The sequence below is a fragment of the Poecilia formosa genome, unplaced genomic scaffold (genome assembly GCF_000485575.1).
Source record: "Poecilia formosa unplaced genomic scaffold, Poecilia_formosa-5.1.2 Scaffold20, whole genome shotgun sequence".
NCBI classification, from domain to species: domain Eukaryota; kingdom Metazoa; phylum Chordata; class Actinopteri; order Cyprinodontiformes; family Poeciliidae; genus Poecilia; species Poecilia formosa.
The window spans coordinates 3024032-3049274 of record NW_006799959.1 but is presented as its reverse complement, the minus strand read 5'-3'; the positions used below and the strand labels follow the sequence as shown (position 1 = coordinate 3049274).

General features: G+C 38.2%; 2 protein-coding genes across 3 annotated transcripts in view; both read left to right on the top strand.

Annotated features, from left to right (window-relative positions):
* srrm4 (serine/arginine repetitive matrix 4) overlaps positions 1-12782 on the top strand; it is a 56880-nt gene extending 44098 nt beyond the window's left edge. Inside the window, exons 8-14 of one of the 2 annotated variants that reach the window (XM_016669193.1) lie at positions 87-249; positions 4448-4773; positions 5935-6126; positions 6217-6318; positions 6438-6593; positions 8776-8914; positions 8951-12782. In XM_016669193.1, coding sequence (XP_016524679.1) covers positions 87-249; positions 4448-4773; positions 5935-6126; positions 6217-6318; positions 6438-6593; positions 8776-8914; positions 8951-9076 — 1204 coding nt within the window. In that variant the 3' untranslated portion in view covers positions 9077-12782. Of the gene's footprint in view, positions 1-86; positions 250-4447; positions 4774-5934; positions 6127-6216; positions 6319-6437; positions 6594-8775 lie in introns of both variants that reach the window. The other variant, XM_007547458.2, reaches the window with a different exon arrangement.
* Positions 12783-13446: 664 nt separating this feature from the next.
* Positions 13447-24679, top strand: hspb8 (heat shock protein b8). Its single transcript, XM_007547457.2, has 3 exons — positions 13447-14113; positions 18181-18244; positions 24368-24679. The coding sequence occupies exons 1-3, from the start codon at positions 13687-13689 to the stop codon at positions 24540-24542; spliced, it is 666 nt and encodes a 221-aa protein (XP_007547519.1). The 5' UTR covers positions 13447-13686; the 3' UTR covers positions 24543-24679.
* Positions 24680-25243: the final 564 nt, after the last annotated feature.

Genomic DNA, 25243 nt, shown 5'->3' with positions numbered 1-25243 from the left:
AAATGTGCTTGTCAGCTGAGACAAGTCGCAGCCATCTAACATAATGCTGTGTTGTAAAGTCAACTAACCGAAACATTTCCCCACAGACACCTGCAGAAGTCTGTGGTTCATCAGGCTTCCAGAGCCACCGGAGGGGCTGGAGAGGAAACCCGAGCAGCGCTGAACCCCACCGAAGCAAAGTGGAGACATGCATCTAAATCTGTGTGTAAAACGGCTCCTAAATATCGCTCCATCCTCTCAGCGGGCACCGTAAGTACAGTTTCCAAGTTTTTCAATGCTGCCGCAGGTTCACATTAGTTCCTCTGGTCTGGACGTGTCAAACTGTTTATGTTTTTTTCTTTTCTAAGCCGTGTTCAAAAGGAACACATATCTCAAAAGGAATCCACTACGTTAAAGTTGCTTTAGATTTCTATATTTATGGTGCAATTACACAAAGCTGTTTCAGGTTTGAATTGCAACCAAGGGAAATCGCAACCCCATTACCTCCTGTCCCTTCAAGTGTAAAGCTTACCAGTCTAATGTACAGATGTTATGTTTTGTATGTAAACATCACATGTAAAAGCTGTTTACCGTTTTATAGAAAAGCTTTTCAACACAGGTGTGAAGCCAAAGTGGAGCGGAGGATAGTAATGATGTGTTTTATGTTTACTGCTGCGCTAAATCACAATGTTCCAGCAGCATTTAAAGTCATCAGGACTGGATTTCACAGCCGCTTGTTAGCGTATAAAGATTTAGCAGAACTAAACAATAAACATGCAAACAAACCATGCGGAAATGCATAAATCTAAAGATGTTTATATACCTGTGATATATGATAGTCAAATTACCAAAACAAGAAATATGTGACAAATTTAAACACTAGAAGGCATATTGGCCATTTGTTTTTCTTTTACAGTGTCACCAACTACAGATATTGTTTGAACAAAGTGACTAAAATCTTTGATTTCATGAGCAAAGGTTTTTATCTGATGGTTATTATTATAGTTTGCAAACAAAGTATGTGCTGCAGCAGGTTCAGTCCAGGTCATTTTATTCATTTATTTTTAGTCTAGTAGAAGACAGAGCCTCTAAACAGTGAGGCGTTGTGGGATTTTCCCTTTACTTTACTGGGGAAAAAGGCAATTGCTGGTCCTTGCTCCAACCTGGCATAATGAGAAAAAGTTTTAGTAAGAGATTAAACATTTTCACAATTATTTGGGTTTTGGTAAAAAGTTTAATGGTCCAGTTTGAAACACCTCTGACAATACTGAAACCGTACATGTTTTTCAACCTTTTCAATTCAAACCCAGGTTGTTTTATTATCAAATACTTTATTTTTTTCACCAACTGCAAAGATTCAGTGCCAAAAAATGAAAGAAGAAGGAAATAACCAGCATTCTAAAGGTTTTAATGTGGGTAAAAAAGGAACTCGTTTTGGCTGCCAGTCGTTGTCAGGAACACATTCTTTTCTTAGCGTTCCTGACAATAGTTAAAACCTTTAAATGTTTTTAGAGTGCTAGTTATTTCAATTTTCTGTATTCTTCAAAACCAGGCAATCATTTAATTTCCCCTCATCCTTTTTTTTTTTTTTTTTTGCATTGGAGCTGTCTGCACTACTTTCCTCCTCAGTATTCAAAGTCAAACCATGGATGGAGGATGAGCTGATTCTTAACTTTTGAAACTTGCCCTCCGACACCCTCGATAGTAAAAACTGTATAAAAACAGTGTTTGTTTTCCCCACAAACTTGCCTTCCTATGATGTTTACTGAAGATTTGCTAGGGAAATAGCAACCCCATTACCTCCTGTCCCTTCAAGTGTAAAGCTTACCAGTCTAATGTACAGATGTTGTTATGTTTTGTATGTAAAAGTTGGAAATGAATAAATTTCGAACAATCATCTAGAACTCCTCCTGAATCCAGATTTATGATGTAGAAAGTCAAAGGTTTGTCACCAATCGCCTCTTCAAAATCCAATATGGCTTCTGCTTCCATAAAATCTAATGCAAACTTCAGTAATAAAAGGATTTATTACTGCAGTTATGATAGTTTCTTTCATTTTGTTAATCAGGCCACAGTTATCTAACTTTGGGGATTTAACAGCTAAATAAAGTGTTTTTTACTTTTTTCTTAAACCTTACATTTGTTGTTCTCCAACAGTATTTTTGTAGTTCTGATTAAAATTATAAAAATATTACGAGTTTAGACCATCTTTAGTCCATCCTTAACTAAAACTCACAGTGAACAGCTGAAAACTGTTCTGCTGCGTAATGTTGAATTTTCTCCGTGTTCTTTATAAACACAGCTATGTCCTTAAACCAATTGTCTCCTGCTTGGTGGAGCATGAAACATCTTTAATTTCTCCCCAGTAATCATTAAATTATGCTAATTGAAAATATGGATGTTTTAATTACACACCAAATGGTTTTAATTGAAATTCAGCAAATTAATTCATTTATCCAATCATGCCAACATTTATTTTGTAGTCTTTAAAGGAACTTTACAAACTGATGTGTACAAGAATACACCATAGTGATTGTATCTATTTATAAACGATCTATAAGTAGATAAAAAAAACATGTTTAATTAGATAGATGCATTTCTTTATACACTCTATCAATTTAAATTTATTTTAAAAAATTGGCATTTATCTGAGACAAAAAAACAGCTCAGGGATTTTTAAAAGACTCAATATTTTCTTGAAGGCATCTGTGTTGATAGAAGAGTGTCTATGTTTAAAATGTGTGAAACCTTTTAGCCCCAAGTGTGAACAGATTGTGTGAAACTCTTAAAGAGGATGGTAGAAGATTTGTTTATGTGTCCCTTGTGGATGCTGTGTTGACTGATGACTGCAAAAACCTTCTGGAGGATAGGGCCCAATAAACGTTTTTTTTTTTTGCACCTTCTTTTTGCATCTGTTGTTATTTTGCAATACAGGAAAAAAAAATAAAGCTAGCAGCTGTAACAGGTACTGAATGTGTAAATAGACTTAAATTAATTCAACTTTTTTTATGGCAGAGACATAATGTCAGTCTGAACACTTTAGAAAAATACAACCTTTGAACCAATGAAAAATGCGGGGGGGGAGCTATATATTTTTAAAAAATATGTTGTTTTAGAAATAAACATAACAAATTTTCTTTTTGAAGGCCAACTGGAGTGTCAGTAAAACACAATTGTTCTATTAACTTCCTGCTTCCTGTGACAAAGAAGTCCAAGAGTTCCTTCCATTGGTCACTCTTCAAAATAGGAAAGATAAAAGAACGAACCATTCCAGTAAGGCAGATGTGTATTAATCAGGAAATAGTGACAAGAATCTTTGCAGTAGTCAAACAATAACAGAGAAAAGTAGATTATTTGGAGGATCATTTGTTGTTTAAATAAGACTAAAACACTCCAAAAACGGAAATGATGTCACACTGGTGAACTTTTTTTTAAAAACTCTGGAAACCGTTTTGAAAACATGGTTTCATGGACATTTGAAATTAAAATCTGATGACTTTTACCAATAAACTGAAAATGTTTTTCCTTTTTTTGTTTTGTTTTGTACTGCGTGTTAAACATTCTGAAATTAAAGGTTGTTTTTCTAAGTTATTCAATCTGAGATGATGCTACTAGAAGAGAAAGTGACGTAATTGAAGGGTTTTTACATGCATTTATGAGGCGTGCCAACAAGTGTGGAGGGCACTGCATACCCACCCCCGGAAAACAACAAAACGATGTAAAAACACAAATCTAACTGGCTCTGAGTTTGAAGAGAGGGTTATTGTCTTTTTTTTATGCAATTTACGACTAATGATGCACTTACGTTGCCCGCTCTTCCCTTTTTTTTTACACCTTACCTACTTAAGGAGGAAATCTTGATTGGTAAGTCGCTGCTATCTGCAGATTCAGGGATTTACTTGTAGGTCGCTGAAGGCTAAAAATGTATTCTTACAGGAGAGAGAAAAGCAATCATCTGTCCTATTCTGAGGGCTTTCTTAGTTAGACTGATGGGATCTTTCTTAGTCTGCAATCCTTTTCTTTTCTATATAAAACCCATTTTTGTGATGTTTGTTCAATGTTTTTTAAATTAGGCTTTTCAATGGGGTTATTGTTTACTCTGTTTTCCTCTTCACTGGAGTTAGAGCTGGTAGTTCTTTTCACACATAGATTCTTTTGTTCTCTGCTCTTTTCTTTTCCCTTCCATATATTTGTTTTAGTGCAGCTCTTTTTACAAAACAGTTTTCTTGTTGATTTCTTCGACTTTAGTTGAGTTCAAACTTTCTTTCGAGGTTAATCGCATGCTTGAAATTTGCATGATGTCTTTCTATTTCAAAGCTTTTTGTCCCAAGAAAAACATAAATCTCTACTGTGCTTTCAATGGAATATGTGTCTTTGCACTAGTGTATTCAGAGTAAATCAAAGCAGGTAGCAGGTTCTGTTCCATGCAAATTGGGGTTTAAGCTGTTGCCTCTTTGTCTGTTCGCAGATTTTGTCGTTGAAGCCTGGAAGCGAGCTTTTAAATGGGAAAGGAGCTCAGGATTTTTCGAGTCACGCCAAAGGTACACGTGACTACGACTCTGGTAACGACACATCCTCACCTCCGTCGAGCAAAACCGGTGTTTCTCGAGCAAGTGTCGCTGAAAACCAGAGGACCTGCTGTCAACGTCTTACCTCGCCTCCGGAGAAGCAACGCTATGCTGACAGAGACAACGGCTCCGATTCAGGGAACTCTGTGACAAGCTGCGCTTCCTCATGCAAACCCTACAGGGATGATGGCTTCTCTGCTAACATTTTCAGTGGAAACAGCAAGAGGTGAACATTGTGTTTGGATTGTATCATCGATCTAAATGTGTCCATTGTTCTTTGGGGGGGGGGAAATTCTGTGTTCACAGTCATTTGAAATTTTCAGTTGGGTGCACTTTTCAGAAATTAAAGGCTTTTTTTTCCATTTCTTAAAAGGTACTTTAAAGAACTTACCAGGTACTTTACTAAAACGTAGCAAGTACTTTCCTGGAACTTTTCTCAGCTTTATAAATTATTCTACCAGAACTTAACACTTACTGTTTTAAAACTACAATGAACTTTAATAGGATTTAAGAGTTAATTTTCTATAACTTGCTGTGAACTTTCAGAACTAACTTAGTATGTTTCTAAACTTTCCTTAATTTTACTGGTACTATTACTATTGTGTGTTTCTGATCTTTTCTATATCTGGTTACTTTACCAGCACTTACCAGATAAGTAAGATAGCTCACATTTTTTGAAGCAATGTTCTATTAAAAGGCAATTAGGCACTAAATGGCTCTCTTTGGGTCCACATTCAGTGCTAATCCAGATTAATTGGTACTTCTTGGTAATTGGTAATTGGCTAATGCTAAAGTCAGTCCTAAAAATATCACATTTGCTTTTTGCAAACAGTATTTTATTAGCCTTTAAGCTATGGTCATTTTTGCATTGTGCAATTATTTTTAATGAGACCAATCATTATTTACATGGGAGGTAAAGGTAAGAGGCTGTTTGTCATTAATTATCTTCCAGTCTGAAACACTGAGAATGGAACAAGTATGAGTAACTGAGTGTTAGAAAAGTAATGTGACATGAAAATCAAAAAGATAGCAGCTAAAATACCACTGCTTTATTTACCTTCTTCATATAAAAGATACTGAAAACACTACATGTTTTGTTCTCTCGTGGTTTACACAGAAAGATCATTGGTGTTCTCCAAACTCCACTTTCTCATGGTTTTCTTTGTAAATACACCTCTAACGCAAGCATGACCTTTGCTCAAAAACTCATAAAATAGTCATATAAAAAAGTTATGACAACTCTCTAGACTAGTTGTTTGCTGGGGGTAGAAATCAAGGCGCAGGTAAGAGAACCTATTACAACCTATTAATAGAACCTAATTTTAAATCCTAATTTTAACGATTGGTCACTCCCAACCCCTAAAATGTCTTTATGTTTTCTTTGCAGTGGGCAGATAACCTTGCGGTGTGAGGGAGAAGTCGTGAGATGCACGAAGGCAGCCCGATGTGCGCAGCGGAGGAGCAGGTCGTCTAGAAAGCGGCGGAAAACGCTGTCCTCCTCCACCAGTAGGAGCAGATCTTCAGGGACTTCCAGGTACTCTGGACGCTATTCTCGAAGCCCTTCGCTGTCTTCTTGCAGGTACTTTATCTAATTTCGCAATTACACGCTGTCCAGCAGGGTTCTACCAGAGATAGTACGTTCAGTATTTGCTCACCTCTCTTGCTGCAGCTCGTACTCTCGTTCCCTGAGCAACTCATCAGATGTGAGGCGAAGAGGCAGCTTGGTCAGCCTGAGCTCCAGAGGAAGCTACTCCAAATACAGTGCTGATAGGTGAGTTTTGCTAAATGTCTACAGCTGCTAATGTCTCTTTTTAAGCGCTGCACAGAAATAAACCTACGCTGACATTTTTGGGTAATTAAATGTTCACACTGTTGAATCTGGTTCCCCAGACTACGAGACAGAAAGCGGCAGTCCAGTTCCAGAGAGACAAATCTGAAGCACATGCATAAGGTTAGTGGAAAGAGACGAAGACGCAAGTCCTACTCTCCTATGAGGAAGAGGAGAAGAGACTCCCCAAGCCATCTGGAAGCACGCCGCATCACAAGGTAAAGCTGATTTTAGTCTGCCCTGATCCTTTATTCCTGCACACTTTCATTGCCAAAAAAATCTCTTAGTTTTAACAGTTTAGATGGACGCATTACGTGTTTATGCAAACTTAAAATTATTCATATCCAGATAAGAGATAAGTTGGCTTTCAGTCCCTAAAGAGGTCAACAAAACAGATGTTGAGGAAAAAGGAAATCTAAATTTTTGTTTGTGGAAGTGTCTTATGAATCACATACAATAAAAGACACAAAGATAAAATATCCTGAATCCAAAGTATGTTTTAAAAATGAACAAAGTTTTACTATTGGATATGGCCGCTTTATATTTTTGTGCACTTAAACTTCGTTTTGGAAAAAATATAGCACAAGTACAGGACAAACAAAATATTTCACTGTATTATTAAAACGTAACGATACAGCAGAGCATTCCATCTACATCAGTCATCAATCATCATTTAGTAAAGGGAAAAAGAAAATGACTGCTGGCAAAAGAATTATAGGAAAAAAAACTGAAGACACTCTTATTGCTTAAGCTTAAGCAGAAACAGGAGCTGCCACATGATGCTGATCATATACACTTTTATTAACTGATTACCAGTAACCATGACAACCACTAAAAAAGCAGAAGGTTTTGCAGTTTGCTTCCTTGTTGTATACAGGGTTGCCTTAATGGATTGGTAAGGCCTTAAGACAAAGCAGTCTGGGAAGGTTTCTAAATCAATTTCTGGTTGATTTAAAGGCAATAATTTTTAGTTCCGTTATTCTACACTGCAGACAATTCCAAAAATGGGAAATGAATAAATATAAAATCACCCCCGAGGTTAACTTGTGCAATAGTCAAAGAAACTGTAAAAAAAAAAAAAAATAGCCCAATCTCTGACTCAAGGTGGTCTTTTTAATGCCACCTTAAATGAAATTTAAAAATAAAATATAAATACAATACAAGGGATGGTTGGGGGATCCTGCTGTAATACAACCAAGCATAACAAAAACAGAAATTTCTGAGGTTTGTTTGTGGCTCTTGGCAGTGGCTTTGTGCTTCTAACTTCACTTTCATCTACAGTGGTGAAAACAAAGCCAGCGGCAAAAACAAATACCGTCCAGCTAACTGGTGATAAATTCACACTTACCCATGATAGATGCAAAAACACCAGCTAGCTAGAAACTGTCAAGACTGTGTTAGCATTAAGTTAGCGGTAGTCTCAACCACCTCGAGTCACAGAGCGCTATAAAGATGTCTGCGCACGACTCAAACCTTTGCCTGACCAAAATGACCAAGAACAAATTACATTAAGAAGATTAAATATTCTTGCCAAAACAAAATATAAGACCTGTGATTAATGTATTTACGGCCTACTTACACTTTATTTTATTAATTTAAGACATTTTAAGGCCTTAATATGAAGTACATGACTTGTTAAGAGCGCAGACACGCTCAACCTCAATTATACACGTTAAATGGCAAAATTCATTACAGCAAAGTTAAAGAGCAAACAAGTATGGCTTCCTTGGCAGGGATACCAGGAAAAATCTTTTGCCAAATGAGCTATGACGATATAACTCAATGTTTACACTGTTGCCTCTGAATTAATGACTAGACTTGAGCAATATGTTACTGATGCAGAACAGGTTGTCATATGATGTTCAGCACTGTGTGTGGGACAAACAAGAGACCTGGGTCACTGCAGGCCAGCATGAACTCTTCTGTTTGCAAAAGTATTTGAGAGCTAAATGTTACGGAGCAACAATCATCTCAAATCTATAAACAAATTATTTAAAAAGGTATTAAGTGCTCTACTGTTCCAATTAAAGTCCTGCAGGTTCTTTAAGGAGGAAATGCATGAACCAGTTTCTCCAAACTTCAATGGTCTGACTGTGTAAACAAGAGTGGGCCAACATTAATCCACAATGCCATGAATGAATGAATGAATGAATGAATGAATGAATGAATGAATGAATGAATGAATGAATGAATGGTGTAGTCATACAGAACAATATCACAAGTAACTGCTGTTGAAGATGTCTTCTTCTCCCCATGCCATCTAAAAGAAACTCTACAAAAAAAATCCAGATTTACAAAAGAAAAACTGCAACATAAAATATATTTTTTCACTGATTTATTGTGCTGATAAATGTGCAACTATATTTTTTGCTACTCCGTTTGTTTCCCAAATCTCCACAGTGCCAGGAAGCGACCCATCCCTTACTTCAGACCCAGCCCTTCCTCCAGCAGCCGCTCCACCAGCGTGTCGTCGTGGAGCAGCCTCTTCACGCGAAGCCGCAGTCGCAGTCCGATCCACAGCGTGAGCCGCAGTCGCAGCCACAGTTGCAGTCGCAGCCGCAGCCGCAGTCGCAGTCGCAGTCGCAGCTACTCTTCCTACAGGAGCTACAGCCGGAGCTCATCGTGGAACTCCATCTTTGGGTCCCGCAGTCGCAGCCGCAGTCGGGGTTCTTTGAAGAAACGAAGGAAAACCCGGCGTTAATGTTTTTCTGTGCAGAGACAGAAACTACATCTGTATTCGTGGTCAGGACAGAAGCTGTAGGGGCTGATGCTCGGACTAAAATATCCCAGCATTTCTTCAAGGCCATCTGTCACTGAGATATTTCTAAAACGTTTTTACTTTTTGTTCCTGCACATCATCCTCTTGCACCAACAAGAGAAGTTGCATTTCCACATTAATCAAACCAATGTCCATGTTGAATACGTCCAACTGAGATGCAAGTTTGTGCACTTCTCACTAATTCTTATGTCTTAATGGTTAAAATTAACTAAATATGTTATTATGCAGTAATGTGGGGAAAAAAACAACATTTGGTTTAAAACCAGGCCCATAAAGCACTGAAATTACTTATCCCATTTAGTTTATGCCCTGATGTTTAGCAGGGCAGCAAACACGAACGGTTGTGTCGCGTCTTTGTGACACTGATTTTACACCAACAGATAAAGTACAGGGGTAACATTTAAGCTGTTTGATCCTGGCGCTCACAGACGACTTCACAGGGATCGTTATCAGGAATCAGGAAAAGGCTTCTGGCTCTGATCTCAGCACTTCACAAGACGGAGAACAAACATGTTTCCTCGGCGTAGGTGGCCTGACGGCGAGCAAACGGCCTGTCAGCTTAAATGTCACTTTAATTTCTCCTCTGATCAAGTGGAAAACAATTTAAAATGTCTGTCTAAAATACATCAGCGATCATATTTTCATGGAATTGCAGGAAGTTTTTCCCTCAACAACTATTTCTTCCTCTTGATCCTTTTCAGTTTTTGTCAGATTACAACCCGAAACGTGAATGTATTTCATTGGGATGAGCAGTTGGGACAGACCAAAACAAAGCAGCACATAATAGTGAAGCTTAGGGACGCACAATATGGACATCAGTATCAGCTGATGTTAGTCATTTTTTAACATGTCGACATGAAGTCCAATATGTAAAGCTGATATCAACAGCTGAAAATCTGTAGCCCCTTTTGCAGACTCTACCAGATTTTTTTGGAAGATTCTCCTGGATTTACTGATCAGCTGTCTTGTCCCTGCTGTAGATTAGCCTTACCACAGCATTACACTACCGGCATCATACTTCGTCATAGGGACAGTGTGTTCCAGAGGAATAGCAGTGTTAGTTTTCTGCCACAGATAGTATTTTACACATAGGACTGAATGATCAGTTTTGATCTCATCAGATCTTTTACATGTTTACTGTATCCTCTACATGACTTGTAGTAACTGCAAGGTAGATTGTTTTTTTGTTGTTGTTGTTGTTTTTTTAATTAGTAGCTTCCTTCTTACATAAAGGCCAGATTAGAGAATTACTGTTTGTCCTGTCAAAAGGTCTCATATCTGAGCAGTGGATCCCTGCAGCTCCTCCCAAGTTACCTTTTGCCTCTTCCCTGCTTCTTGTGTCTTTGATGATCAGGTCTTGTTAAATTTACACACTCTCTGCTCCTTCAGATAAATGTGTTCCTTCCTTTGCCTTCGCGATGCCGTTTGTTTCCATGTTTTCACAGAGCAGCTGCAGTTTGACTAAGATTCATTTAAACACACCTGCACTGTTTACAAATTATGAAAATACTCAACCACCTGGCTATAACAGATTTTTTAGGATTATCAGAGGATGTGTCAAAACTTTTTAAAAGCATAAATATTTTTTCCTCTGACTTGACTATTGTGTGCCTCTGTGGGTTGGTCTTTCCGTTAAAATCTCAATATACTGACGTTTTTTTGTAAAATGACAAAAACTGTACAAGCTCAAAGAACGTGATTTCTTTTGGATGTCTCTGTACTATGCTTAAATTACTTTCACTCATGCTCACACTTAACTACATAAATAAATATTTGTATTTATTTTTTTAATCAGGTAAATGATGATTTAACTGATGTCCAACACAGATACTTTATTTCCCTTAATAGTTATACAACACTGAAACAAACATTAGCAAACATATTTATAACTTGTTTAAGATGTATCAGTGCTCTGTTCTTTTCTGTAGTTGTATGTAATGCTATTATCTCTTATTTATTTTCTTTTACAACTGTAACACATTTTGTCTGTAAATTTTTATTTTTTTATATATATATGCAAAGGTTTAATTAGATGTCCAGCAAACTCAGTAAAACAAACTGTTGAATTAATTTGCAGTTTTGGGTTTATTTCAGTTTTTCAAAATAAATGTTGACTCCCTAATGGTTGAGAACATCAAAATAATCTTCTGTAGAGTAAAATCCCACATTCAGTGAAGCCTTCACTAATTCTTTTCCCCATCTGTGTTATGACACTGCAAGTTAAGCTAGAAAGAGAAAACAGTAACTACATCTGAAAAAGAAGCCAGTGATTACATTTGAAGAGTGTACCACAGTACTTAACTTTTGTTCACCTATTGGAATTATTGAGTATGCAAAGGGTAATTATTAGGAAATATTTTGGGCTTTTTCCTGATGCTCCTGACTTTAACATGAGGCTCAGCCACATTTTCAATCAGAGCCGTTCTTTATGTCTTCTACAGTATTTGTGACGGACCAACAACACATCCAGGGTTTCTCAGCCCATGAACACAGAATATAGGCACCGGCTCCAAGAACGTTTGTGAGTTTGCTTTTTGCCTTATGAGCCATTTCAGTGTATTTGGCCCCATGTTTTTGATCATTATCTCGGTGATGATCCATTTTTAGTTCTCTGGTAGAGTTTACTATTACTTCAAATATCCTGGTTTGGAAAAGTCAAGCCTATAGCATCACAGATGAGATGACAAGGTGCTTTTCCACATAATCATCCTTTGTTTCACCCCAGACTTATCCTGACAGACTGTTAATAATTAGCTTATTGTCTTGAGATAATATCTCATTTTCTTGACAAAGTTGCTTCATTATCTCAAGATATTTTTGCTGTACTTTCATAGACCAGCTGCTCATTAGACCATATATTTTGACCAGCTCAAAGAAAACAGGCTATTTTCTCCAAAATGTCACACTTTTCCTTCAAAGTTAATTTCATGGCAGCTCCATCTCCAAAACAGCTTTTGCTTATAATTAAGGGTCATGCTTCTTAATGGTTTCAGATCCTTCATCCTGTCTGTGTTGCTGCTCCAGACCTGAAAGACTGCTGCTCTCTATGCACTCAACTCTCTCAGCTTATTTCCCTAAATGTCAGCTAAATTGGACAAATGAGGGAAATGTGCTGCTGGAAGAGAAAAGAAGTTGGCGCCAAAAATATAATCCATATACCACAAGCTGATGGTGGCAGATGTGAACCTGTATGCTGGGGAGAAGATTTGCACAGTTGTGTTGATAAACTTAGTCAGCCAGCGATGCCCTCTCTCTCAGTTCTTGTGCAGACAGGAGTTTGAATATGTAATTACCGTGTTGTAAATAGGCACCAGGACTGTGTAAATAATACAAAATGTGTGTTTTTTTTTTTTTTATTTACAGCACATAATTGGAGGCATATTGTAAACATTCAGAGTACAATGCATAAACAAGTGACAATTTAAATGTATTTGAATATGATTTGGGGTATTAAAAAAGCATAAGCAAGCTCTTATAGCAATAGTGATTCATTGTGAAATTATGCATTTTTATTATCGTTTTCAATATCTACAGACATAATGCAAAATCATATATTTTTTGTACAGCATGTGTGTCAATGTAAAGTCCATATTGTAATAAAGTGTCAACTGGAACCTCAACATAACATTCAGTGGCTTCCAAATGTCTTTGTTACCATTGAAATTTTTCACACTCTGTCTGGTAAAAAACAAACTCCAGAGAAAATGTTCAAGGGTTATGATTACATTTCCAGCGCCCTGTAGCCGCCCTGAAATCAACACGTTTTTGTAAGAAGCTCCATATAGAGTCCTGCTGCTGATCAAGTGCCATCGCAGTCTTGCTTTCTGCTTTAAGAACAGAGAGTCAACACTTCCCATCTTCTCGAAGTTGACTCAGTCTGTTTGTTGTATCAATGTTGTGACATCAGTGCATTGGACCTGAAGCTCTGCGATCATTTCTATTAAAGATCAGTGAGTCATCAAGAGGAGGGAGCTCCACCATGTGTACTGTATGCAACTCAGTTTGGTAAAAAGTAGGCTGGTCCTCTGTCAGCTGTTGCGCCTCCACTGTAAAAGATATACATTTCCAAAATCTTGAAATCCTCATTTAAAGTTGTGTAATTAATTTCATTCAAATAAAAAGATTAAGAACTCGACTTGGTCCAGACTCTCTACTATTTAGCATCAAATAAAATATTTTAAGGGTTGGTACTGAAGTGGTGAAGTGATATTTTTTGCAGCGTGGCCGCTGTCCAGATCCTCCCAGTACTTTCTCGTCTTTTGCCCCTTATGCACCAGTCAGCTGGGAGGCCCCAGCTCAGTATAAAAGCCAAAGCCAGAGGAGAAAAATAACTTTTCCTTCAAAGTTGCAGCAGCTGGAAGTCTTATTTGGAGTTAACGGACCCGCGGGCCGCTGCGTAAAGGTGGTGCGCACTTAACGGGAGGCGTAAAGTTTGACCAGAGGCAGAGATTAGAGAACCAAAGTAAACTCGATTGCAAGGTTCAACTTACTGTACAAACAAAGAACTTTTGCGAGTCTAAAGTCCGCTGAAGATGGCAGAAGGTGACTTTTACACGATGGGAAACCGGCAGCGGTTTCCTAGAGACCCGTTTGGAGAATCGCCATTCCGGGATCAGTCGCCGTTCCGGGATCAGCTCGCATCCCGATTCATGGAGGATGAATTCGGGATGCCGCCTTTCCCCGACGACCTCGGGATGGACTGGCCCGGTTGGGCTCGACCCGGCCGGCTTAGCACGCGCCTCGGCCCGTCGCCCTTTGGCGGCGGTTTACGCACAGGGTTCCCCACGCGTCACTCCACGGGAGGCCCCGCTCTTTACACCAGCAGGTACGGCGAGCCGTCCCCACGCAGCTCCCCCACGACCACAGGTGGCGAGCCCTGGAAGGTGTGCGTGAACGTCCACAGCTTCAAGCCAGAGGAGTTAAACGTTAAGACCAGAGACGGTTTTGTAGAGGTCTCAGGTGAGATGATGCTGACCAACAAAATGGTTTAGGGTAAAAGTTTGCTGAAAAGGGGAGATGAACCTTTCACCGGTGGGTTGAAACTGTCATATCTTATGCTCAGGGATTAAACTTTTTACTTTGTATTGGCGCTTATAAGAGTGTAAATCCTTCTCTGTGACGAACTTTAACTTTTCATAGTGAACTTATATGTTTATGTAGAAAACTGTCAAAGTTATTGTGTAAGTTCAGGAATGTACAGGAAGGATTTTTGAAATTAAGATTTGTTAAAAAGTTAGAATCAATAAGATCTCATTCATAACTTTCTTGATTGGACCCTGACCAACTCTTATCCTTTTCTACTTGTCACATTCGTAAACAAAACCTTTCACACTTAAACCATTGCATTAGTTTATTTTATAGTTTGCTTTTCTGAATTAGTAACATTTTCATCAAAATTTTTAAATCTCCATAATTTTGTTTACAATTTCCTAAAAACCTCGTCTCACACTTTGTTTCAACTAATTGTGGTTCTGATCACCTTTTGGGCCTGTTGGTTACCATAAAATATAACACCAGCACTCTGTCCAAACATTGAAGTTTATGCAGATGACCTTTGAACTGTGATGAGGTTTGTATCGAACATAATGCAAACACGACATGATGTGTTTCTGGTCAGAGTAATTGCCTGATAGGAAAATAGAGAAGTGTACAGATCAAAAATGTGCCATAGTGGTTTATGCTAATGTTACCCTGCTCCTGTTCACAATGACCTGTTTCGTATTGAACAGTTAATTTGACCAGAAACACTTTAAATGCTCTGCTGTAATGCCTCCTATTTTTCTTCTGCACAAAAAATAATTGTTCTACAGATGTTGTGACAACCGCTTAAAGTTAATCAAGTAGCATTTGCAAAAACACTGCACTATTTTGAGATTGCAGTTGTAAAAGTTGAAGCAGATGGTAGAACTTCACTTTCCTTGTGAGCTAAAACTAATTTATTAAAGTACAGGAAAGATGCTTATGACTTCTTAATAGATCTTCATTAAGAAATTATGAAATGTCCTTTCATAACTTTGCAGTTAATTAATCACCGCTTTAAGGTAAACTTTTTGCTTTCAAAAAATCTATCAGAAAAAATAAAACATTAAATTTGGGAGATAAGAACTAAAGATGTTTGTAGGTAAAGGCATAAAATGAAATCTCAAAAAACAGCAGATGAAGGGCCGAAACAGACTGCTACTCTGAATGACAACAGTCTTATGGCTTCTCTCAGAAGCTGCGCGGGTCTGTCCGGGAAGTGAAAAGGCCTCGGTGGTATAACATGATCTCTGCATTGCTGTTGAGTCCTTCTATAAAAGAGGAAGACAGATTTTTGGAATCTGGGACTTGGAAGTGGTTTGGCAGATCATAAAGCTCGGACACCTGTTTGAGATTCTTGGAGAATCACTCCCTCAGCCGCTCATGAGCTCAATTTAGATTTAAGGCAAGGCCCGTGACAACAGTCTCTGTTTACAATAAGATGGGAAGCTTGACGTCACTCAGAGAATGTTCTGGAAGGAAAGAGAGCCAGGTCTGTAACCCAGCAAAACTCTTACAGGTTTTGTCCCTGACTGCAGGAGTAAGATGCAGAAACTTCCTCCTGTCGATGCTTTATAAGATTAATTCCAGGGATACCCAGGTTTAAAGGGGGCACTGAGGACAGCTGCCTTCCTCCTGACCGTTCAGCTGTGAGTTTTTTATAAACACATTGTTGGTATGTCAGTTGGGTTATTCTATCGGCCCTATGTCTGCTCGGCCTGTTCTAAATCTGCGGCAGGGTAGGGAATAAAACCGGTAAGATGTTTTTAGTCTGTTAAAGGCAAAGATAATCTAAAGTTTGCTACAATTCAGAAATAAGGACAATTGCTCCATCTCATTTTGACAAAGGAGAGTGAAGTGGAACGTTGGACACAATTGTCTTTCCTAGCAAAATTGCACCAAATTAATTCAAATCATCTGAATTAAAAATGTGGAACTGAAAGAGCTTTCAAGCTCTCAATTACTCTGTTCAAGTGTTTGTTCAACTAATAGTTCTTGGCTTTGCAACATATTATATACAGAGTTAATTAGTCAACCCTCTACAAATAAATCTCATTGGAAGTTTGGAGTAGATGGCGAAGCGAGCAAAGTGCCTACTTTTTAAAGCACAGCACAATTTTCAGAGAAGCACTTCTCTTGATTATATTTAAGAACTCAACATTTTAGTCCCTGATACGCTTTTCCTTCTATCTTCTAAAAAAGAAACCCAACCACCTTTTCATAAACTTTGGTTATGATAGTGTTCTTTCTTTAGTAAAGAAAGAACACTATCTACATTTTTTTTTTTTTTGCATTTGAGTGATGGGAGTATGTAAAAGGAAAATCTTTGATTCTATTTCCACAAATGGTTTAGAAACAATCAGAAGCGCCAGCAAGGCTTTGAAGGCGTGTAGTTTCCCAAACTGGACTGGAATACTTTTAAGGCTCAATGAACCAAAAATGCTTGATTTATAAACTTTGTTTTTCTAGAATAAATTCTTGGAGTATGTAGTTCAAAACAGTCGTCCAGATTAAAATATAGTTTGATCCTTAAAACTGTGATAGTTTTTTAAGACACCAAGCAAAGCTCAATCTTTTACATCTTTTGTCCGAAAAAACTGTTAGTTCTATCCGTCCATCCGTCCATCCATCCATCCATCCATCCATCCATCCATCCATCCATCCATCCATCCATCCATCCATCCATTTATCCATCCTGGGAGATAATCTGCTAAGTACATCTATGTTTGGCTTTAGCAAACATGAATCTAATCTCTGAAATAAAATTGGATTAGAACTGTGTAAAAATTGTTCTATTGATCCAAAAATACAGACTCTGTTATGGTTATAATAGCTCTATAAATAATTGATACTTAATGCTAATATGTTATTTTTTGTGACTTGAGTTGTTTCTTTCTGCTTTACAGTTGGTAGACTGCTATTTAAAGAAGATAAGCATCTGGACTTGCAAGTTGTTTAAGCTAATTACACTTTGCCTTTTGATTGAATGTTGACTAATTTGTTTAAAAGGATGACAGCATTTGCTTTGGAGAAGTCTGGCACCCTAAGAATAACAGTCTTTTGACTATTGCTTTCTGTTAGCATTTTGAATCGGTGTTGTGTTTTTGTGTTTCCTCTTAAGTCCAGTGAAGACACAAACCTAACCGATTTATTTCATTTTCAAAGAAATGTTTTGTGCACAAAAATGCTTAAGTGGGCTAGACTAGTGAGAGCTTGTCATACTTACAACCACAAGCATCAGTTCTTTAACTGTGAATGTTGGGGACACCCTCTCTCTAAACACAGAGTGAGGCGTTTTGGGAAACATTGAGGAGGAAGAATCTTGTTGAGTAACTCTCTCTGGGGATGAGTTTTACATCTGAAGTCATGCCGAGTTCTTCATAATAATCCTATGACCTCACTGATGATCATAACTCATCCATTCCTCCTCTGGGGCTTCAGCCTTAGTTTCTAGTGAAGTGCAGCTCTGCTAGCAGGTAGAGACGTCACAGCGGGGGTGTAAACACATAGTTTAACCTGACGTGCTCAAAGGGGCTGAGCGCAGTGACAAGCCACACTCCTCCCAGCAGCGTTGACATTTTAGCTGTCGAGGAGCAGCTGCTGGTCAGCTAAAGCAGTTTGCCTGTAATGAACAGGGAGAAGGTGGAGCAGGGTCAGTCCAGGACTGCATGTTCCTCCCAGCAGGAGATCCGTCTGTGTCTGCTGAAGAGTCATTCCGAGAATCAATCAAAGAAGACGGGGTTGATGTAGTTTGGCTTAAAACAACAGCAGAGCAGGGACTGAGCAATGGAAACTGTGTGTGTGCCAAGTGAACTTCAGTTAAATCAACACCTCTTTCACTGACGTCCATGTTTGAAATTTAAATGGTCACAGGTGTTGGGTTTCCAATGTGCAGTCCATGAGATTGTGTAATCACAGGTCAATGTCACGGTGGCGCCACCAAGAGGGCGACCTTGGGGGCAATTAGCGTCTTCAAGCTTGCTGATCTTTGTTTTTCCCCCAACCAGGAAAACATGAAGAAAAACAGGAGGAAGGAGGGATTGTCACAAAGAATTTCACAAAGAAGATACAGTGAGTATAACCGAGAAGGTTTATCTGCAATGATAAGAGCTCTCTGTCTGCACATTGTCAAGAAAGAGGGTTTGGCTACAGTTATATTTCACAGCAAAAGAAAAAAAAATACAGTAATTAAGCATTGATTTTACCCTCCCTTAATAAAAGCATAGCTCTGTTTAGTGGAGAACAGGTTGATGAGCTTTAATGACTTATAGATTGACTTTATTTAACATTCATGAGAAAAATATTAGAGTTTAAGTTACTGACAGATAAAACTGAGTGAATTCTGAAGTTAATGGCTTTAGTTTTCCTTAATCAGATATGTTTCCTGTAAGATTTAAGCAATTATTGCCAAAAACTGAAGGAAACTCTTAGAACTGGTTATAGATATGTAAATGTGGAAGGAATCAAACTTTGATGAGGATCCTATTTATTTTCTTTGAACTTGTCATATTTTACAATAAAAAGGCAACATCTCAGTGTACTTTTAGTTTTATATGAAGTAGTCAGATAAATATTGTTCTTTAATATTGCTTGCCGCCAAAGTCTTTTATGTGTTATTTCTGAATGTCCAGAAAGTACAAAGTTCCAGTTGGACAATGAAAGGATTTGAGACATAATTTCTTTGTGTTTCCTTTTTTCTCTATGGTTGCTATTGTATTACTAAGAGAAAAGTTTCATAGGGGCTCTAGGTTAAATCACAGCTGGCAAAAAATAAATACAACATCACAGGATAATTACACACCTCATTAATTAGGGCACACTGTGTATGTTGTTGCTCTGAAAAACAAATTATGTGGGTCTAAGTGTCAGAAAAAGGTTGTGTGATTTTTAAAATTATATGTCCTGTGATGCCCCTAAAGGATATGTGTTCCTTTAGATGTTGTACTATTTGTATGCTGCTGGTGTGTCCAAACAGAGATAGTATAATGTTAGCTGTTAGCTGTTTCCATAGTTCAGCACACTTAAATCAGATGAAGGGTTCATGCAGGACTCTGCATGCTGAGGAGGTAATTCAGTCAATGACACTACCTATTTTTGAGCAGAGACACATCTAAAAGATGCAGGATATTGACTCTTAAGCATTGGAGTTGAACAACTCGGGAATACTGCATGTATGTTGGGATCAAAGGTGTAGAATTTATGGTCTTTAACTGCTTTACAGCAAATTATTGCCTGCAGTTTATTGTTTTTCTTTGCTTTGAGTTTTTTTTTTTTTCATATTTAAGGATCAACTCCCCTCCTAAATGATTTTGTGAGATAGTTATAACCTGGAATTAAAAGAACCATAGCTCTATACACATTTGTTTTCTTGCTTGGTTATTAAAGAAAATCTATTGCGAAATAACAGGGGCTAGACAAGTGTGTGGCTGCAGGGGCAATCAAATTTTTGGCACTTGCTCCTTTCCTACACTATGCATATAGTGTTGCAAAAGATTCCCTCGCGTTATTATCTGTTGGGCCGTTTCTGCAACTTTGGAGGAGCGCTTGAATAAATTCTGCAGCAGTGAAGCTTATGTGCAACATGGGTTATCTGAGTGTCCTCTCACTCATGTAGCATAATTTTTCAACATATCTGAAGAGTCTGTGGTAGTCTGGCTATGTTGGAGATCAAATAGTGTATGCTACGGCCTCAGATTCACAGGATAGTAAAAGGATTCTTAGCTCAGCTCAAGAAAAACAGTCTCAGTTCATTTGGGGACACTGGATCTAACATCGCTGCAAAACCTTTAAACTTGCACCTAAAATCAGCTTAGCTGCATTTCAACATAAAATCCATCAGTTATAATACTGTTGGTGTTTCCACAATGTAGTGCCTGCTTTAGGAAGATTTAAGTTAAAGTTTTGATCAGGTCTCTCTTAAAAAAGAGATTTTTAATCTCAATGAGATATACCTGGTTAAATAAAGGTTACATTCATTCATTAAGTTAATTTCTTATGCCTATAAGGATTGGTAACAAAGATAGCTAAGCTGTTCCTTTAAGTCCATAAATATCCATACACTGTCTAAACCAGTTTATCCTTGCAGGGTGGCGCAGGGGGACTAGTTCCTATTTCCAGCAGTCATTGGTCGAGGGGTGGTGGGCATCATATGATTATATATAGCAGGAACTTTTTCAAATAATTGCTTTAAGGGAAGAGCGAAGGATATCTTTGATTCTGCTTTAAGACCAGATGACAAAGCAAAGAAACATTCCAACCAATTATTTAAGTTATGCTATTCTCTTAGCAGGGCCACTTATAAAAAGTCTGTGCAGATTGGGAGACTCCTCCACAATGTGCCCATGTTGCAGCTCCTTCAAGCCAAACTGGCAACACAGACAGTTACCTCAACCTGCCTGTCTCTGCATCTTGTCCCATTTAATTGTGCAGTAGGAGGACTTCAAACACGGAGAGCCAAATCCTTGGTGTGAATCAGCCTTTTACAGGCTCGTCAGTCGAGTTCTGCTAATACTCTGCTAGCTAATTAAGCAGGTGCCCTGCAGCCCTGCACTATTCATATACAAAATTGGAACTTCATCAGATTGGGTCTGAGTATGGCTCCTGAGTTAATAAAAACCTCAAGTCAGTGACAGGCTAAATATTTAAAGGGTTGGAAGAGAGAGAAGTGGGGGATGGGATGATAACAGGTCATGTATAAATAACTGCCCCCAATGCAGAAATCCACTGGCTAACCACATAGCCTGATAAGCACTTTTGAGTTACGTGTTTAGTACAGCAGAGACTGTATGTTTAACTAAAATAGCAAAGGTCATGCCACCAGTTTGGCAGTAGTTCAGGTGTTTAAAACAAAAAACTAATCAATAATTATCAATGTCAACTGATCCCCCTGCCATAGACCAGAGTCTAACCATGAAGTTTGTGTGTAATTCGTTTCAAACAAGCAAGAAAAACATCAGTTATTAACCAAAAAATGTTCAAAGCTGGGGGCAAAGGTAGCAGGACATTTACTTCCCCAACAACACATAACTGTGTCTCAAAAGATACGTGATAACCCTGGATGAAATGTCTGCTAGAGGTTCCACTCACAAGCATACACACCTTGTTCTGTTTATTGTCTCCCCGGGGTTCAGAATCTCTACGAGGTAAAAGCTTGCTTGATGGTTTTCTGGCAGCTGTGCAAAATCAATGCCTGAGATAAACTGTACACTTGCCAAAGTCAAACACGCTCCCCAAACTGGAGACAGATGAGGTCTGTGCTCGGGGTCGACATCACGGACCACCAGAGTGATTTGACTTTGTCAGAAGTCGAGTCTTTGCTTTGTAGAAATTGGCTGAGTGAAGAAAGGTGAGGGAGGGTGGTGTGTAAACTCATAAAGGTTATTAGCATTTTTTTTACTGGCTCACACCCACCTTCATTTAAGTCTTAGCTGCATCTTGTTTTGTCACCAGAGTGTATGCTACAGTGAGTCTATGAATAGTAATATCAGGCTGTAGCTTTTTATGCAGACGATAGTATTTTTGCACATAACTGAAAGAGGTATGAAATCTACTGTACACAAGATAAAGAGCTCTACATGGTTATTGAGGAAAAGTGTGTCCAACGTCTTATTCCTATTTATTAATCTTTTGCTGCAGCAGCATAATCCCACACTGAAATATTTAGGGAAGAAATCAACTTTTGACTTCAGTATGCTTGTAAGAAAAGAAAATTTGAACTACTGTATATCATATGTGACACAATTACCGGTAATGGCACAACTAGCAACTCTTGAAGAGAAGTATCAAACTAAATCATTCTTTATATTTTTTACACCTTTAGGTTGCTTGAGCCTCCAGAAGTGTTTATTTCTATACAATCCTGGGCTTCCTGTTTCTCTGGGGTGTAAATATGATGATAAAAAGAGGCCCATTTCTCTTAGCCCTTCTTCAAAGTGGAAAAGACAGTCGATGGAACATGTTTTTTTTTTTTTGCAGATGTGTGTTGATGTTTGAGAGCTTAAGCAGAGGAAAGTTGGAGTTCTGCCTGAAAGTTGCATTATTTGCACTCATTTGCCTACGTTTTTTTTTTCTCTGTCTTTTCACGTTGAATTTTGATAAATCAGAAAGTTAATGCAATTTAATTTGTAATTTTAAGTTTGGCATGTTGTCCAGTCCTAATGATAAAGGATGAGATGGTATGTGAAAAAGCAGGTATTCCACCATACAGTAGTGGCTTGTTTCAAAATGGGATAGTGAAAAGCTCAGTATGTTATTTTAAAAAGGCAGAACTGAACAAGGTCAGCACCGATAAGACCTTATCTATATTCCCTATCCCAAGGGTCTCACTAAAAAAAGCATGAAAGTAACTAGTGATTTAAATGTTTTTGGGGGGTTTTTTAATCAATAATGACACAACATAAAATGATATTAACAGTTGTCTAGATATCTTTATTGGCATTATTAATGTCCATCTTAAACTAGCGGTGACTGCATGAAGCTTGTTTGCAGTTTGAAGCTGTGAGACCTTTACTGAGGAAATATGTCTTGCTTATCACTTTATATCTGTGTTTATGGTGCTATTATCTCTCTGTCTTAAAGCACAAAATGTGCATTTTTAAATGGATTATTGTCTCTACCAAGGTCTGTCCCCGAGCTCTTTGCCATATTAACTGTTTCCTGATTCTCTTTTTCCTCTGTTATTGTGTCAAATTGTACCACCTGCTGTGAAAGTTTGGACATTGGAATCAGCTCAAACTGCAGGTTATTCAGATGCCGTGTCCATATAGTTGAATTTTATTTGTCCACAGAGTGTTTTTGCTCTGAGCTTGTTAGAGTTTTTTCTCATCTTACCTCACAAAATGTCAGACTGTTTGAGAGTTTGTGAAAATAGGAAAACCTTTTTTGTTTTCCACAAAAAGTAACAATATTCAGTTCCAGTTTCTGCAGTGCTTTTGCTGTATTTCCCATCAGTCCTCAGTGTTTGTCTTCAAGCCTGTGGGCCCCCATTTATCCTCCCAAGTGACACTTCACTGCCCTTGGGTTGCATTTTATCTCTTTGGGGCTGCTGTTATCCTAGCTGTCAAAAATAGGATCAGCTATAACCCTGTTGATGCACAGAGTATTGCCGCATCATTATTTTATTTTAGACGATAACATTGATCTTAAAAACAGTCTCTGAAGTGGACCTTCACATCTCAGTGGAATACAGTCTGTGGTATCTGAATACAGAAATAGACATGACGTGATGTCTCTGTCTGAGGTTCATCAGCCTGCTCTGACTTGTATTTCACAGAGGAGTGGGAAGCCAGTGGAGGGTCTTCTCTAATTAAAAGGAGGGTAGATCAGGCGCCTCCTCTGCTGAACGTCCCGATGGCAGCCCGGTGTTTATATTAACTCCCCAAGAACAGTTGGCTGCTCACCAAGCACACCTACCGTATCCATATTTGACCATACTGGCTGACAAAGAGGGGAGTTTAAGTCTGTGTGTGCAGCTGCAGCAGCTTTTAGAGTTCATTTATCCAGCATTACAATCAAATCCTGGTCTGCCATAAACTTAAAGTATTTAGTATTTAGTAAGTAAAGTATAAAGTATTTTCTAGATGTTACAATTCTGATGTTACACAGACGTCTATCTTCACCTTATTTTCAAAGCAAGTTATCCAGTTCTGTTGTTGGAAAACAACAGCTGTAGATGTGGGAAGTTACACATACAATCCTGAAAATACGCAGGGGTTTAACTTACCTAGATTTAAAATCTCATTTCCTGAAATTTGCAGTTGTTTTCTTTCTTGCTATCGGCAGTGGTTTGATGAGGGTGAGGTTTTATTGTAAACTAGATTTGCTGGATGAGAGATTTTTGTAGCATCTAAAATCCGTGGAAGCCAACAAGGACACGGTGAAAGTTTTTAACAATCTTCTTCAGACGTGCAGCACTAAAAATCCTTCAAACAGGAGGTTGTTTTTATGGGCATTGACAAAGTTGCAATAAAGTCTTGCAGTGCTGAACAATGTTTGTACAGCGGTTCCACAGAAAGAAATGTCACAGAGTTCTGTACGAACTCCCTGCTCTGTTCATCTTTTCTGCCCCATTCGGCTTCTTTTGCGTCTCCCACATACCTTGCAGCATTCTGAACATACACAGAAGCTTTCTGTCAAGTAAAAAATAAACTTAAATGATGCCCTCACATTTACATTCCCTCTCTTCTGTTTTTTCAGGATCCCCACCGATGTGGACCCCCTGACAGTCTTCGCTTCCTTGTCGCCTGAGGGTGTCCTCATCATCGAGGCTCGGCAGACCCCACCGTACTACCTCTTTAGCAGCGAAGAGTCCCCAGGAGGAGAAATTCAGGAAGTAGAGGCTCCGAAACCCCAAGAGGCCCCAGCAGTCTAAACTGGCACCCCCGACTAACATGATCACATAAATCTGCATAATCAGTTATGAGTTTGAAATAAAAACTGCTCACTGAACTGCCATCTTATTTAAACACTTGGAGAAGAAAATCTGAAATATTTTAGGGTAAGAAATTCCCATTGGATGTCTGTGTTAATATTTCATAAAACAGTATTTTCATACAACAAAAAGCAGGGATGTTATAGTAATACATTCTGTTTTTTTTCATCTTCAAGTACAACTAAGACTATCAAGTCATATAACATTTATATTGCATAAGAAAATATTTAATTGCATCATCAATAAGTCGCAATTGGGACATTTATTTTGTAACACCTATGCAAAATCCAAATAAGTAGAAAGATAAAGAAAATTGGTTGACTTTTTTATTTCTTTATGTACACAACGAATATTTTCAATAAATAGTTTATAATTTATTTTATGTCTGCTTTTTATTTAAAGAATTTGTCCTTTATAATAAAACATAAATGAATTGAAGAAAAAACCATGGGTGACGTGATTTAATTACACTGTGTGCACTGAACGATACTAACAATTTTTAAAAAGCAACACTTTTCTCCATATATTGTTTTTTATAAGCAATATGGCTCATCACCAAGGGTGCCACTCTGTCAGGGGCACCATGTTGATCAGTAGCATTCGAAAGATAAAAGCAAGAAAAAGGTCAGACTCATCATGGA